Source organism: Salarias fasciatus, chromosome 9 (genome assembly GCF_902148845.1).
Source record: "Salarias fasciatus chromosome 9, fSalaFa1.1, whole genome shotgun sequence".
Classification (NCBI taxonomy): domain Eukaryota; kingdom Metazoa; phylum Chordata; class Actinopteri; order Blenniiformes; family Blenniidae; genus Salarias; species Salarias fasciatus.
In genome coordinates this window covers 22,691,389-22,708,105 of record NC_043753.1, presented here as the reverse complement: position 1 = coordinate 22,708,105, position 16,717 = coordinate 22,691,389, and the positions used below count along the sequence as shown (strand labels likewise).

The 16,717-nt window shown below is 43.3% G+C and overlaps 3 protein-coding genes across 4 annotated transcripts in view; 2 read left to right on the top strand and 1 right to left on the bottom strand.

Moving 5' to 3' along the window:
- Positions 1-16,717, bottom strand: part of LOC115394103 (zinc finger protein 45-like) — a 1,173,573-nt gene that overhangs the window by 221,043 nt on the left and 935,813 nt on the right. The window lies entirely within an intron of this gene.
- On the top strand, positions 1,596-3,384 carry enkur (enkurin, TRPC channel interacting protein). Of its 2 annotated transcripts, none has more exons than XM_030099384.1 (5): positions 1,596-1,728; positions 2,189-2,334; positions 2,478-2,692; positions 2,800-2,946; positions 3,211-3,384. In XM_030099384.1, exons 1-5 carry the CDS (start codon positions 1,649-1,651, stop codon positions 3,382-3,384), a joined length of 762 nt encoding a protein of 253 aa, XP_029955244.1. In that variant the 5' UTR covers positions 1,596-1,648. The 2 variants fall into 2 exon arrangements, with proteins under 2 accessions (XP_029955244.1, XP_029955243.1); XM_030099383.1 differs by having other exon boundaries at positions 2,189-2,360; positions 2,495-2,692.
- On the top strand, positions 10,164-16,067 carry prtfdc1a (phosphoribosyl transferase domain containing 1a). The gene is made up of 9 exons (XM_030099385.1): positions 10,164-10,242; positions 10,342-10,448; positions 10,515-10,698; positions 12,124-12,189; positions 13,657-13,674; positions 14,170-14,252; positions 14,403-14,449; positions 14,846-14,922; positions 15,930-16,067. The coding sequence occupies exons 1-9, from the start codon at positions 10,210-10,212 to the stop codon at positions 15,975-15,977; spliced, it is 663 nt and encodes a 220-aa protein (XP_029955245.1). The 5' UTR covers positions 10,164-10,209; the 3' UTR covers positions 15,978-16,067.

Below are 16,717 nucleotides of genomic sequence, written 5' to 3'. Positions count from 1 at the left end.
CATTTTGAACAGATCGATTGAAATGACGCCAGGGGTCTGAAGGCTGCGTGGTATGTCTCACTGTATTAGTGGAGGAACAGCTATTCACACTTCTTCTGGAATCTGTTTTTTGATGTTAGGAATCTCTATTTGTGTGTGTGTGTGTGTGTGTTTTATATACCTCATCAGAACAGGAAGAATTCTTTGTTTGCATCTGATTCAGAACATACACTGGATTATTAATTATCATTAATCTGAATGTGACAGTTGTTCAAAGTGTTACTCTTTTCTGAACCAAATGCAGAAAACAGCCCCAGAGCAAAATTAATAATGAATACTATCAGTGTCTATTCATCAAAAAACAAACTCACATATTTTTAACAAGCAACATAAAATGACAACTACACAACCTAAATTAACTGGTAAACAGGAAATTTGATAAAAAGGGTAAACAATCAGTGACCTACATTCGCATCTGATTTTACAATGACCCATTTAAAATGAAACAACAATAATCAGAAGGCCGGCTAATATAATTTCCTTTTATGTCAGACGTGTAAACATTAGCCCTGAATTACCCCGATCCTCACGTGGCTCACACAAGCAAAGGTTCAAGGAGTGTGCACGCTTGTCACACTTGTCACGTTCGACCAAGGACTTTAAACAAACAACATACCGCCATAAATTATGGTTGTACGTTCGCCATGAAAGCTTGTTTCTTCGGAATGTAGGTCTGTGAGTAAATGTTTCAGTGAAGGATAGCATACAACACATGTTACTGGTGAAAACACGTACTTTGACAGGGTCCGCTCAGCTGCCGGTGTTTCAGATCAACTGGTTACCCCGTTAACAGGTGACCAACTTCCTTAATCGTCTGTCTTTTCTGGAGTCACTAAAGGTACTGTGTTCTTTGAAATGTTCCTGCAAATGCGGTTGAATGTCGATAAAAAAAGACAGATAAGGATGGCAGTTGGCTTTTCGTTAAAGATTTTCTGTCACTACTTGGAGCGGCAGAGCCAGTGACGCTATTACAGGAAGTCAGGCACCTGATAGTAAGGAAACCAGGCAATCCGAAACACCAGCCGCCACAAAACAACTACGGAAGCCCCAAAAGAACTAAAAGCTATTTTATATGGAAGGGATATATAGATGGAGCAGTGGCAGAATTGCTGTGCGCTTTAAGTTCTAGGCATACGTAAACAACAATTATTTTTAACCTGGGTGTCTGAGACAACAAAAAATAATATTTCATTCATTCCATTGTTAAGTTTGCTACTACGAGTAACTCTGTGGTGCTTTCACGTACCAGTCGAAACCATAGAGCTCGTCGAAGCGTTCTAATTCTGTAGTTTTTGTTGCTAAACTACAAAACAAATAGGGAACTGGTGCCAAAGCAATCCCTGAAACGACTAAAGTCTCATAAAATATAGTTTATGTTAAAAAAAATTTATCTTTAAACGTTCGTGCTTCATATGTCATTGTATAACTAAAACTAAGCTGAAAATTGCAGAGTTACGACTGAACGAGAAGGCAGCATTCGCTTCCCAGGTTGCTAAGCAACTGACCAACATTTGAATCCTCAAGCAAATTTGTGTTGGCTCGTCGACTGTGAAGCTTGAAGACTTAAAAAGGGAATCATTCTCCCGCGTCTATTTTAAACTTCGTCAACATGTCAGACATTATTTACCCCAAAGAGAGTGTTTATAACATCATTCCAAGGGAAGAAACTCCAACTTCAAAACCACCGAGGTGAGTTTCACTCTCAAACTTTTAATAAAATGTCTTTGTTTTTGTTTTGTAATTTGCATCCGATTATAGTTTTAGTGTGTCTGTCCCAGTTAGGATGTTGTTGTTGTTTTTTTGTTTGTTTTTGTTTTTAATCATGTAACATTTTAGAAATTTTGCATGTCGATTTTTGTCATTTTATGGTTGACTCTGTCTTATTTTTGTGATTTTGTATCTGAGATTATTTCATACCGTTACTGTTCAGTTTTATGTCTTCTGTTTGTCAATGTGTCTGTCTCACTTTATTTTTGGTCATAGTGTTGTTTGTTTGTTTGTTTGTTTGTTTGTTTGTTTTTCAATCCTTCAGTCATTTTGCATCTCTTTATAATTACTTTGTGTAGCATTGGGCTCATCTACATCTTTTCATATCAGTAGTAGTTTATTTTATGTATTTATCAACTGTTATTTTTTTTTTTTTCTGTAGATATGTGTCCAAGTTCAGACCTACAGTTCTCCAGGAGAACAATTCAAAAAAAGACTTGAGGAGGACGATGGGGCCATCGGAAGTGGAGGTTCCATCCCCAGGACAATATCTGAAAAAACATTCCAAAGAACCTAAACTGCCAGAAAGTGAGTTTTCTTTAAAAAAAACAAAACAAAACAAAACACACACACACACACACACACACACACACACACACACTCCAATAGCTTGAGATTCATTCATTGAAAATGAATTGTTATATAATTCTTTTTTTTTTCTGTCCCACTAGAAGATGTTCATAAAAGCTGCACATGCACGGCGAAAAAGCCACAAGTTCCTGCAAGAACTGACAACCCACCGATAATTCGCACCAAAAGGGACTTTCTAAAGACAGTCGAGTGTGGTGTGCCAAAGAAGCCGCAGCCAGTCAGTGTGGATAGCCACAAGGGACACAAACAGCATCTGGAAACCTCTGGACTTGTCCCCAAATACATCAAGAAAAAGGTTTTGTTTTCTGTTTTATCTGTTCGATAAAGGTGACAAAAGGTTTACATTTTTTGGGGGGCTGACCTGGTGTGAACTCATGGAAGGTTTTGGTTGTTTTTGTGAAGGATTTTGGTAAAATACCCGAGTATCTGCAGCAGCGAAGCGAGGAGGAGCGCAGGGCTCAGGAGGAGTACGACGACTTCGTGAGAGAGCAGAGGGAGCAGAATGCCATGAAGCACTTATCGGATGAGGAGAGACAAGCCGTCCTGAAGGTACGTGAACACATGGCTGCATGGGAGCAGTTCCTTCCTCTGAAATAGCAGGGGACCACAAAAACATCTGGAACTGGAGGAACTCAAGAAAGGAATCTGACTACTTGAATGTGACGTTTATTTCAGAAAAACACCAAAAAATTGAGCGACAACCAATAATTGTGATTTAAATGTTCATCCCTGTGTAAGTCTTAAGTTGTATGAGTCACACTTATACTGTCTCAGGTCACTGATGAGTGTCTCTACTTGAATTGATTCGTTCAGGGCCTGAAGAGCAACTGGGACAAGCTGCATCACGAGTACCAGGGCCTGTCTCTGATCATAGACACACCGTCCAAGAAAGCACACAAGCAGCGTCTGGAGGAGGCGATGGAGGAGCTGAAGACGGACATCGACCTCCTCCAGAGGTTCAAAACCATTTACATCAGCCAACATTAAAAATCAAAGTCACAGAAGTGAGGAATAATTCTTCTGAGTGGTGGATATGATGTCTACTCCCCCCCTGTCTTCTATGATGTCACACTAGAACGTCTCAAACAAAACTCATGAACAAAAACTACAAGTATTTCCAATTCAAACAATATTTTTTGGCCACAAGATCATATTTTAGATCACCTAAACTAAATTTCAAGTTGCAGTAATGTGCAATCACCACAAAGTCCAACAAACCTGTATAAGAGTGTGAAGCTATATGCAAAGAATAAGAATTAAATATGCTGAAAGTAGTGAAAGTATATTGTTAAATCAACTTTTTTTTTTTTTTAACATTTGAGTTCCATCTGTGTAGCTTCTGCTTCTGCTGCATTCATCAGTCAACCAGATACCAGCCCACACAGCAACCAATCAACTGTATTTATGTTGTGCTTTAAATGAACCACAGTGGACCAAAGTGCTGTACAGCAGAATAAACACGCTGTCAAAACAAACACAGACATGGAAGGTAAAGAGCATCTTGATTTGGCCACTTCTCAACATTAATCTGTCTGTGCGGTTTAAAATACAGACTTCATCTTGTTTAGTTAAAGGTTTGAATGATTTGACACAGGAACCTCTGATATCACCCACAGGTGTGATATTGTGAAAACTGCACTTGTGTTAATTGGATGGAGGAACAAGAACAAGGCATTTATTCCAGCCTGGCAGGTGTGAATTAAATAAGCTCGTCTGATCAGCTGTCAGGGAAAAGCACCAAGAAAACACATTATTAGGAGCAGAATTTAAAGAAAGCAGAAAATGCAATGACAAACGTGTCCTTTTACTGGTTGTTGATACTTATATTCCACTGATATTGTTAAAATATCCTCTTTGGTCTATTTATGCTAATTATATCAATTACAGTTACTCTTTATTCTTCATGAACTTTATCACGTTATTTTTGTTATTGTTATCTTTCCTCCGGTTTTGGCCCACAGGCCTTATGTTTAACACCCCTGGATTACATGAGTCAGGCTTTTTGAAGATGGATTTCACTTATCTCCCTCACATCAATAAAGCATATCTTATCTTGGCATTTACTCCAGCCATCCATACAGCTCCCGGAATAAGTACTGTAAGTACTGTAAGTCATTAAATGCCACTTCCTGTAATTTTCTGCCAGATTGTGTTTCTTCTTTTCAAAACGTATTTGGAAATTTGAACGTTGTTGCTTCAGTGGGAGAAAACTTCAGAACATTCACAAGATCCAGCTTTTCAGAAATGTGTTGGTTCGTGATTATTCTGTCAGTATTTTGAACATATTTGGGGTTTAAAACGTTAACAAAAAGTGAAGGTAGAATTTTTGAGAGTGTTTTGAGCCAAATAAACGAAAATCCAGTCTTTAGTACAAAAAAGTCTTTATTCTCGTCCTGCATTCTCTCCATCTGGTGGACAGAGCGTGTTTTTGCCTCCAGAAGTCACCAGGTGTCGCTGTTGTTCATGTTTATTGGTGGACAAGGATTCTCCTGCAGAACTCAGGCTGTGGAAATGTCACACTGCAAGAAAAACAAAACAAATATCTGCTGACAGTGTGCAACACCTGGAATATGAAAATTGTCTTTTAAACTGTTTCACATTTGTGGGATGAGCAGCAACTGTAACTCTTCTCTGCCAACACTAAACTAAGTTGGGTGGATTGGATGGTTGTAGTCTGAAGAAAAAATACATCGTGTTAATTTAACAGTTAATTTGTTCAGCTAAGTTACACTGTAAATATTGACATATTACCATTATGCTTATTCACTGTTTTTATTTTTACCGACCAATGTAACATCTTGAAGCCCTCTGAGGCAACTGTTGTTGTGATACTGGGCTATACAAAAATAAATTGATTGATTGATTGATTGACTTCCAATTCACAGGTTTTGCATGTTTTTTAAATGAAACTTTACTCATTTTAATTGCATCCTAGTTGATATTCTTTGTGTATCCTTCTAATTGTTTGTTGTAATTCATCAGGAAATTTCACATCACCGTACATCTCACACGATCCCAATATGATTTTAAATAATCCACATTTGAAAGAGTAAAGATGTTAATTCCGTGTTTCACTCTTCATTCTCATGCTGAAGTAAATCTGTGGACGAAGATAAAATGATGGAATGATGCGTTTCTGTAAATGGGTTCAATCTCTGAATCTGAATCATACCGAACATCATCTAATATCATTTAGTCTAAATTTATTATGTGTCATTTCCAAAAAGTTGTTGTCTGCAAAAGAAAAGCCATGTTTGTTTCATAACAAGTGATTTTCTGTCTTTGACTGAATGAAGAGGGAATCATGTAGGACTCTGGCAGACATACCCAAAAGTCTGGACTCAAACTGGGGATATTCTTACTGTGAACTGAGAGGACAAACCACTGCATGTTCACTGTGTGACCCTGTGGTGCAATGGCAGTGTGCCTGAGTCCAGATCAGAAGGTTGTGTGTTCAAATCATGTCAGGGTCAAAGGTGATGAGTGTGGGTGATGATGTTTATCTTTAAAGATGAGTGAATAAAACATGCACAAAAAAATGTTCCTCATGTTGCGTTTCCGTCTTCCACACCCTTCATTCTGTTCAGGGTCACGTGGAGCTGCAGCCAATCCCAGTTTACTATGAGCAATGGCCAAACACACACTCACAATCACACCTTGGGAGAGTTTACGGTCAGTAATTAACTAACTCACACACACACACACAAACACACACACACACTGCATACAATGCTCAGTCAAAGGACACGTATCAGCATTTGGATGCACCTTTTTGGACAAGTAAGGTAAAGCACATGTGTCAGAAAAACATGTCACACACCAGTAAGATGATGCTGTTATTAGAGCTCCACAGCAGCAGGGGGCAGTGCCCATTGAATTTCAGGCTGCCAGGATGATTTCCCCCCCAAAATCTTTATTCAAGAGGAGCAAATGACTGACTCAGAATCCCAGATGCCTAAATTTACACACTGAGCAGCCAATGTGGCAGCCTGCAAAGAAGTGAACAGCAACACCTGCAGCTGCAGAATTAAAAATTACAATTCTGAAAAAAGTATCCTGCCGTGTGTGTGCGTGCATGGAGACTGCCATCATACCCCACCGCTGAACTAGCTGATGAACAGCCTCATCTACTGACTGTGGGCTCTGTGAAGACGTTGTGGCTGCAGCTGTCCTGGGTTGGGATCTGCCGACACTACTGGACTCGTTCCTGGAAAAATGTGAAGAAATGGGGGAAGGTAAAAATCAGATGTCTTGTCTTGTTGTTACTCCAGCTCAAGTCAACACTGGGGTCAAACTGCTCCCAGTCCCTGACAGCAGATTGTGTGAGGGCGACACTGGAGGGCCGTCACAGAGCGATCCTGGTGTTCTGGAGCTTCCAGACTTTGACAGTCGTCTATCTAGCAACAGCATCAAAGTTCCAAAGAAGCTGTGTTGCTTTGAAAAGCAGCCTAAGGCAGCGGAGCCCAAGAGGCACCGGTGAGCAATCCAAGATGGCGGCGCTATGGGCGCTGACATTTAACATTACGTTTAAGGAAGACTGCCAGTCGGAAATGGTTTCCAGGGAAGTTGGCTGCATGCAGAAGCCAGCCAGCCAGCTGGAAATGGCTGTCCTCCTCTGCAGGTGGTTGTCTCCACATGGTTCTCTCTGCAGTTCCATCAAAGCAGGAACAAAAGAACCAAGAAAGCAACCTTAACTTCCTCATCACGCTCAAGCCCCTCTCCGCAAAGCAAGGTGCAACAATCACCAAGTCTGCTCCAACTGAGACTGAGTGTGTGCATTTTAACCTTTAACCTCAAATCATATTTCATCATGTCTATCGCTGTTCAGTATGCTCTTTTTTCATTTTCACAAATATAATAACGGTTGTACACGGGAAGCTTTCCGGAAAGACTGCACTTTACCCATTGAAGCTTTTGACCAACAAATAATATTGTAGCATTCGAGTGGCGACTGCTGGGCAAGAAGACGAAGCAAGGTCAGCTCTATTGCTCAACCAAAGCTTTATTGTGAAAACAACCATGCAAGGGAACATGTCACACCAACACCACGACAAAGTAATGACGGCTGTAGGCCCCAAGTCACCCCCCAAGCAACCCTTCTAGTCCACGGTCCGACAGATAATGAAAATAAAAAACAACACAAATGAAAGCACAACACAGTAACACAAATGGCAAACATAACCATAATAAAAGGAAACGCAAATAAACACAGAACCCCCACATATGGCCCCAAAAGTCCCGAACGGGGAGCTCCCATCATGCCCCGGGGCCTCCCCAGAACAGTCAGTTCTGGGGCAGTGGCTCTCTAGCGCCCCTAGCGACCCCCGCGGTCGCTACAATATATTAAAATGGAGTTAAAAAAAACAACAACTCATATATAGTGCAGTATTTTTCATGAGTTCCTGTTGTTGTAAAAGTGCTTATTCCAAGATGGAAAGAAAGAAGGTTGGGAAGAAAAGGTCTGGAGACACTGAAAACCCCCGAGGGGATCAGTCTCAACAGATGAAGTCCCTCCGTGAGGCGTTGTTTTATTATGGGGATTTCAGCATGCAGCAAACTGCTGAAATTTCTGATTTAACGCATCGCCTGACCAGCTTAGAGCAGGAGAGCCAGAGACAGGTCAGAGAGCTTTTTTTTTTAGAACAGAAACATAAGTATACAGCTCATTGTTTAAAGAATGTCATGAACAAAACTCATATTTATTTGTGTTTTAAACTACAGGCGCGAGCTCTTGAGGAGCAAAAAGAGCTGATGGCCTCCCAGCTGGAGGAGAAAGATCGGCAGCTTAAAGAAGCTCTGGCTCAGAAGGAGCTGCAGGAGCGGAGGTACAGACGGATGAAGGCCCTCGGCGATAAGATGAGGGCCGACAGCAACAAGCACTGGGAGGCCCGCTGGCACATGAGGGAGGAGAGGCTGGCTGCTAAAGAAGAGAGTGAGAAAAAGCAACACCAGAACGAAGTCAGCCGGATGAGAGAAGAGGTCACCTCTCTCAAAGGGGCTCTGCAGGCCCAGCAGGAGAAAGACTGCCAGCTCAAAGAAGTCCTGGCTGAGAAAGAACTGATTGAGAAGAGATACATCCAGCTAAAGGCCCTCGGCGATAAGATGAGGGCCGACAGCGACAAGCACTGGGAGGCCCGCTGGCACATGAGGGAGGAGAGGCTGGCTGCAAAGGAAGAAGGCCTGAAGAAACAACACCAGGAAGAAATCAGCCAACTGAGAAAAGAAGTTGCCTCTCTCAAAGAGGCTTTGCAGACCCAGCAGAATGACACCAGACCACAGCTGATGGCCTCCCAGCTGCAGGACAAAGAGCAGCAGCTGGAAGAAGAGCGGGCAGCCAGACGCCTCCTGGAGGAGACGCTCCAGCAGCAAGTGGCCCAGCTGACGGAGGAGAAGGAGGCCCTGAACAGGAAGCTGCAGGCATCCCACGACACCAGGAGACAGTGTGTAGTGGAGTGGGCGGAGCGCTGGCTGCTCTGTGAACAAGAGGTGGCAGCAGAGAAAGCTTCTCTGAGAGAAGAACACCGCCTGGAGAAGGAGGCTCTGATGGAGGAGAAGCAGAACAACCTCTCCAGACTCATCCAGGTAGAAACACATTCAGTCACTGGTTTGACACAAACTGAGCTCTTTTCGTTTTGTCTGGAGATGAACCGGTTTGGAACGACAAGCTGCAGGTGACAGTGAGAGGTTTAGAAAGTCCCTCAATGACCATTTTCACTCTTTTTCTTCCAGCTGACAAAGAAAAACGCTGAATGGAGACGCAAATATGAAGCAGTGGAAGCTCGTCTGGAGGAGGAGGAAGGAGAGCTTCAGACAAAGAGGAGCTGCTCCAAGAAGACAGAGAGGCAGAGGAGAGCAGGAGGAACATCAGGGCTCTGGTGGACGAGGAGATAGCGCAGATTTAAAAAAAACAACAACAAAAAATTAATTCATTTCAGTGAATTTTTCAGGCTGTCAGAGCATCAGTGGTGACTTTATTAGTGATCAGTATATCATGTTCATGCTTCCAGAACAGTTTTTTCTATTCGTGCAAAATCTCTGACTTCACACTTGTTGATAAAGTTCTTCATCATGAAATGAGCCACAGACTTGATTGTAATCGCTAATCTGATTAAACATATCACCATGTCATTATTTTACATATCATCAAACAAACCCTGCATTGATTGTGAGATTCCCAGGCTTTGGTTAACTCTGAGCAACCTCAGTAAATAACGTTTTTAAGCTGGTTAAATGTTGTTTGAGATGGACTAAATGAAAAATGAAAAGACTTAGGCCTTATTTGAGACTTTCACATTTTCTATTTTTTTCTAAATACCCAATTTAATCACTGTTGACAGCAACAAACATTGTTTTGAATGTGTTCCTTTCTGACGGAGTAAAAGTCACTGCACCCGGTCTGAAACTGTGAGAAGGCCACAACCCAGCATGGCATCACATGAGGCTGATTATCCATTTAATTCTCAAAACAACGCTTTCCTTCTGCACAAATGACTCGAGCGTGATCCCTGTGGCTGTATCTGTATCTGATCGCTTCACTCTTGTTCCCGCTCGCTTTGTGAGTGGGTGTTGAGGAGAAGACCAGAAAACAGTGAGTGAAAACATGACAGCCTTTGAAATGTTGCTCTTATTGTTGCAGTATCTGTAACATTTTCTAACTTTTTATTGTCCAGCAGTGGCTCAGAGGAAGGTTAAAGACTGAAGTATTTCTGCTGCTTTCTGTGGGCTCTCAGTAAATATTAGCACCATACGGATACTCTGTCCGATAACTTCACCCGGTGGACTGCGGACGCCACCTTTGTGTCAGAACTACAAATGGACAATGCAGGGATTAAAAGAGGGATAGTGGTGAGTTTACAGTCTTTGTGTTGCTGTCTGTATCTTGAAAAAGTCATGCAACTGGCGTTAAATAGTTGTGTATCACTTATCGGAATCCGTCCATCGTAGATTAAAGATGACTGGCCGGGCTACAGCCTGGATCTGTTCACCTACCCTGAGCACTACCATGAAGACATCGAGAGTGTCTACATCCCACACGGGGTCATCATGAACAGGTAAAGCACACGGGCAGACTGAGTCTGGGACGGGGGAGAGCGGCGCCTGACGGGGTTTCTCTGCAGGATCGAGCGTCTGGCCAGCCACATCATGGACGACTTTGGGAATAACAACATCATGGTGCTGTGCGTCCTGAAGGGAGGCTACAAGTTCTGCTCCGACCTGGTGGAGTTCATCAAGGTTCTCGGACGGAACTCCGGCAAATACCTGGAGACCCGAGTGGAGTTTATCCGTCTGAAGAGCTACCTGGTGGGTTTGCCATCGCCTGTGAGCTCAGGTCTCTGTTTTGTTTTGTGTCTGCTCCACCGAAGAACAGTCCAAGGAAATCTAAGTATTTTCTTTGGGACCTTAATAATTTGCTTGCTGGTTTGAAGATCCACTTTGGAGCTTTTTGTAGGCCACTTTGCCTCACAGGCCTTAAGTTTGACTCCCCTGCTCCAGGATTACATGAGACAGGCCTTTTGAACATCTATTTAAGTTCTTTTTTTTGTCCCTCAATGAAGGATTCCCATCATATCAGCATTTATTCTAGCCATCCGTTGTGCTCGTTGAATAAAAGACTGTCAGGGAGATGTACTGTAAGTCATTAAATACTACTTCCCTTCATTTTCTGCCAGATTATATTTGGTCTTTCCATAAAGTATTGGAAAATTGGAAAGTTTTTGCCTCAGATGGAGAAAACTGTAAGACATTAACAGGATCCAGCTTTTCAGAAATGTGAGGGTTCCTGATGTTTGGAGAAGTTTTGAGAATGTTTTGAGCAAAATAGACGAAAATCCACTCTTTAGTTCAGAAAAAAGTCTGTCTTCTAGTCCTGCATTCTCTCCAAACTCCTCTTCTGTAAGAGGAGGCAGAGCGTGCTTTTGCCTCCAGATGTCGCCAGGTGTCGCTGTTGTTCATGTTTATTGGCGGACGAAGCTTCTCCTGCAGGACAACTCAAGGACGATCAGTGGGGGAGCTCTGCAGAGCTCAGGCTGTGGAAACGTCAAACTGCTAGAAAGAAAAAAAAAAAACCCCAAACATCTGCTGACAGTGTGAAACACCTGGAATACAGAAACTGAGGAATTAACGACAAGGAGGAGTTTACAGTAATATGACCTATGTGCACATCAGGCCCTGTGTGGTCATGTATATTTGTGTTTGACGGATCGTTGAAAAGCAATGAGGAAACAGTCGAGCAGAGACATACTGCCCTCCTGTTGGTGTGTAGTTTACTGACAGTAGCTGGAAAAAGTGTCTGAGCGATGACGCTTGTAAGTCAATCTCTGTGGTCACGATGGAGTCATGTGACCTGCCCCGAGGCCAGTCTGTCCTCGCCGCCGCTGCCCTCATCCCAGTGATACGTCGCTTCAAAGCCGGCGACTGGGGAGTGTTTTGTGCCGTTTCCCTCTGGGAGGTGAAGTGTGTGTCTCCGTTTATGTCAGCAATGTTTCATCAAGTTGTGAAACGAGTCTCCATCGGAGCCGTTTCCCTGCATTAGTGCAGCATGTTGTTCTGCTCCCACTGCTGAGCAGTCAAGTCAGTTTACGGAGACATAAAGCTGTCCTTGCAGTCAGCGTATGTAACAATGTTTCGCAACTAACTATTTGTCAGACTTAGCATTTGTTGTGGCTGAACCCAAAGTATTAGTCAGCGCCGGTGCACTTTTAATAAAACAAACCTGTGTGTCTCCAGAATGACCAGTCGACTGAGGATCTGCACATCATTGGAAGCCGGGATCTGTCTTTTCTGCGTGGAAAGGTGTGTATGTCACAGCAAGATACATTTTCAGCTTTTGTGTTCATTTCTTAATAATTTTTAAGTCTTCGGACCGTGAAAGAATCTGCTTATAGAACCAATTCTTCGCCTCTCGACGTGTAATTTTGCAAGTTTGCGTTTCACTGGCCCTCACAGTCATCCTCACTGTGCATATCTCACGGGTGTCTGTTGAAGTGGTTTCTGGCCATGAATCAGACAGTTCAGGCAGCTCAGAGGCAGATTTACTGATTCTCCATCCTTTCTGAGCTGAGGCGGGAGTGACGGAGGAGTCTGCAGCAACATGGGAGGTTACCCCCACCCGCAGTCACAACATCATTCTCCCTGATAGGCCGTCGACAGAAATGTCACTAAGTCAGCTGAATGGAGGCGTGAATATGCCCACACACATTTGCGTCGGGCTGACTGAGGCTGAATTCGCCTCTCTGTCAACATGGGCTTCAGCTGAGATGCATTTTCACCGCGGGTAAAAAGGTCAGAGGGATTAAAAACAGAATGTTGAACGGTGTCCTTTGATTGAAAACATGAATCAGGAAAGTCACTCCTTGATGAATGCCTCACACAAGTATCAAATATTACCGCAGAGCGCTAAATGTGAATCATCGGTCCTCATCAGGCTTCACAGAGAATGGCTGATGAATCACAGCTCGGAGCGCAGGAGGCTGTTGACTCTGCTCCTGCACACTCTATTAATCTGGCATGAGGGGATCTCAACAGCAGCTCCGCCACAAGACATGTTGCAGTCGTAATTATGGGTCGAGCTCAGATACTGCTGGCGCTGCCGTGAAAGCTCGCTACCTCACAAAACCATACGTTTCCTGGTTTCTGGTTCTGAGCCTCTTTAACATTAAATATAACATTGAAAAATAAACCGTCTTTTACATTTGCTTCATCCATGGGGAGTAGATAATGGAAGCAAATCAACACAATCACAATAACATTTGTAATAATACAAATAAAAGAATTAGAATTAGAATTAGAATCGACTCATTGTCTCCCAGTGTTGCGTTCAGCGTTCAGGTATAGACGGGGAAACGTTGGCCGGCCGCCCGCATTCTCTCCGGCCGCTCTCCCAAAAACCATAGATACTCTCCGGCAGCCTCACAAAGAGTCCCAGAGAGCCGGCCAAGGGAACAAGAACCCGTCTGAAAGCCTGCAGCCGGGGAAGGCGTGCAGCGCCCGGACGCTCTGAAGTGACTCTCACTCACTGTGGACACAGATGTTCTCCACTGTGGAACAGAGAAAGAGCTGTCTGTTGTTTTTTTTTTTTTCTTTTTTTTTTTTCGTTAAGTCGCTCGACATACTGCCAACACCGGTTGCTATAGATACCGCCTCTGAGAAATGCGAGGAAAGAACTCGGCCTTTATTTTCACTTTGCTTGAACAGTGTTAAATTTCAAAGGTGATGTCTCACTGCTGTGTCTCTGCTTTTCTTCTGTTGCATGTTACCAAGAGTGTGCTCATTGTTGAGGTGAGTGTGTGTGTGTGTGTGTGTTTACCCTGTCTGAACACAACATTTTCCCCCAAAGTAAACCCTCTAAATTACCACCATCCCTCTCCCTTCTAATATTTTGTTTACTCTCTTTTATAAAGTTCCACAGAAGGACAAAAAGAACAAATAGTTTTTCTTTTCTTTCTTTGATGCTGACACCAATAGTCATTCATAAGATAAAAGAAAAGCTATATTTATGCACATTTATATTCTATACAATATTACAGAGGAGTTTTGGGCAGTGTGCCTTTCATAGAATCACAATAACTTTCTTCAAAACTGACCTGAGTTTAAATTCCAGCCTCAAGGAGGCAAACCTTCCGCAGCATCAGCGATCGATTGAACGCACTGTTGAATAAAGGAGAAATACGTATCAAGGACAGTGTATGTGATAGGAAATTCCACAGATACTTTCCAGTGTGTCTGGTCTCCTCTCTTCATCTGCCCCCTTCCTGTGGCCTTCCCTCCCCTCAGGCCATCGTCGACACAGGAAAGACCATGAAGGCCCTTCTGAAGCATGTGGAGACCTTTGAACCCAAGATGGTCAAGGTCGCGGGGTGAGCCATTTTGACAGGAAATGCCGAGTTTGTGACGAGTAAAAGAAGATACCACTTGACTGCTGCTGTCCGTGGGCAGATCCCACAGAACGGACAAAGTGAATGTCCGGCTTTGAAAGGCCCTCCAGCTGATTTCTGTCCATGTTTCAGGCTGCTGGTGAAGAGGGTTCCCAACACCACCGACGCTCTGACGGACTGTAAGTTCCTCCTGTCCCTCACACCACAAGGTTTTTCGGTCTACCTCTGAAACTGTTTCTCCCAATCTGGAGCTCCTCTGCTCCTAATAGCGTGTTTTCTTGGTGCTTTTCCCTGACAGCTGATCAGACGAGGTTATTTCATTCACACCTGCCAGGCTGGAATATTTGCCTTGTTCTTGTTCCACCATCCAATTAACACAAATGCAGTTTTCACAATATGACACCTGTGGGTGATATCAAAGGCTCCAGATCACATCAGTTCCTGTGTCAAATCACCTGAACCTTTGATTAACTAAACTAAGTGAAGTTTGTATTTCAAACCACACAGACAGATGAGTGTTGAAATGTGACTAAATCAAGATGCTCTTTTTCTTCCATGTCCGTTTGTTTTGACAGACGTTGGATTTGAAATCCCCAACCGGTTCGTGGTGGGCTACGCCCTGGACTACAACGAATACTTCCGCGACCTGAATGTAAGTCCTGAGTCCGGGGCCACCGGAGCGCCGCACGGCGACCTTTTGAAGAGCTGACAGTGAGGAGCTGAAAGGGACGAGAGAGGAGGGGAAAGCCAGCGCTGCAGATCAGAGAGGAGCAACTGAAAGCCTGAACTCACCTGACTATCCAGGTATCCTCCTGGAGGAGACCCGGCGTGCAGGCAGAGCGCCGCTGATCAGGCTGCTTTCACTACATGGGCGACAGGATTCCACTGAGTCATGGTTTGGTCCAGTTGAAGAACACATTTTATTTTAATACAGACCCTCTATTTCCTAAAATTCTGTAAGTTATTCCAAAAATTGTATTTCTTGTGTTTCATTTGCTCTCTCTGAAGTTAGGAGCGCTCTGGAGGAGTCACGCCACACATTTTAAAATCTATTACCCGAGAAGCATTCAGCTAAAATTACAGCCTCTCCTCTGCTGCCTTTGTTGCGCTGCTGACGGTTTATTTCCAGCCGGTCTGAACTTCGTCGCTACAAAACCCACGTGAACTCTGCCATTTTATATCTGGCCTCAGATTCACCCCTGACTCATGTGAAAGACAGAGTGTGACTCCCATACGCTTCGTGTGTGTGTGTGTGCCGTGTCCGGTGTGTGTGCGGTTGCGTGAGTCTTTGCTGTTTGAACGGGTGGTATTCATTATGAAAGTTTTAACGGACTGCAACCTGTGGAATGTGGAGGTTAGGATCTCATTATCTGCAGAGTTAAATTCCCCTCTCTTATCTGTCCTCTGCGCCACGGAAGAAATATGAGTTGAACCCCTCGAACACCCAGAGTTAGATGAACGAACGTGTCATATCTTTGTAGATTGCATTCCCTCATTCCAAATCATTGCAGGTTTTAATGTTTCTTCCTTTATCAAGAGTAGAGATTGATCTTTGAAGTATTATTTTGCCGACATCAAATTTATGTGGAAAAAGAAATCATACTGCAGCAGTTAATGAATAAATGCTAATTCTTCTTCCTCTCATCTCTTTCCTTTCAGCACATCTGTGTCATCAGCAGAACCGGAAAGATGAAGTACAAAGTCTGAGGAGAACTGAAGCTTTAAGTCATTTGTAAATTTGTTGTAAGCTTCAATGACTTGAGTTTCTGATATTTAAAATAATGACTGTTATATATACCTGCATCCAGCTTCTTTCTCTGCAGTTCTTCTCGCTGCCAGCCGATCCCCTGAGAGGACACTGCCGGGTGTTTTTGATAATAAAAGAAAAATCATTCGTTTGACGCAAATATCGCCTCGTCGTCGTGTTTCCGAGATGCTCCCAGGAACAAAGAAATAAATGACCAAAAAAAAAAGAGGCATCACACCAGGAGAGGACGTTGGTGACAGATGGAGGGAGCTTATGGACGCTGGCATCCCCTCGCCCGGATGACGCCCAGTCTGACTCATGGAAAACACACAGTGGGCGCAGCAGGCAGGCTGAGCGGCGTCGCCACGCCACACCGATTCCGCTTGTTTCCAACTCTAACTGGGCCTGACTGGAAATTCAAGCCTCAAGCTTGAAGATTTAAGGTTTTAAAAACTCCCAACTCCTATTTATGTGCATCAGTTTATTTAAAAACACAACACATCCTATATTATATACATTTAAAAGCTATTGCTGAATAGATTATACACCGTTTCCTTCTATATTTGGTCTAAACACACATAGCAGCTGCTGGCTAGGTAAGGAGGCTGGTGTGAAATTACAAGCACTCAGGCAGCAGAGGCAAGCAAAGCCAGCAGGAAACTTAAAAACTAGATGTGAATCATGAAAACTGTTCTCATGG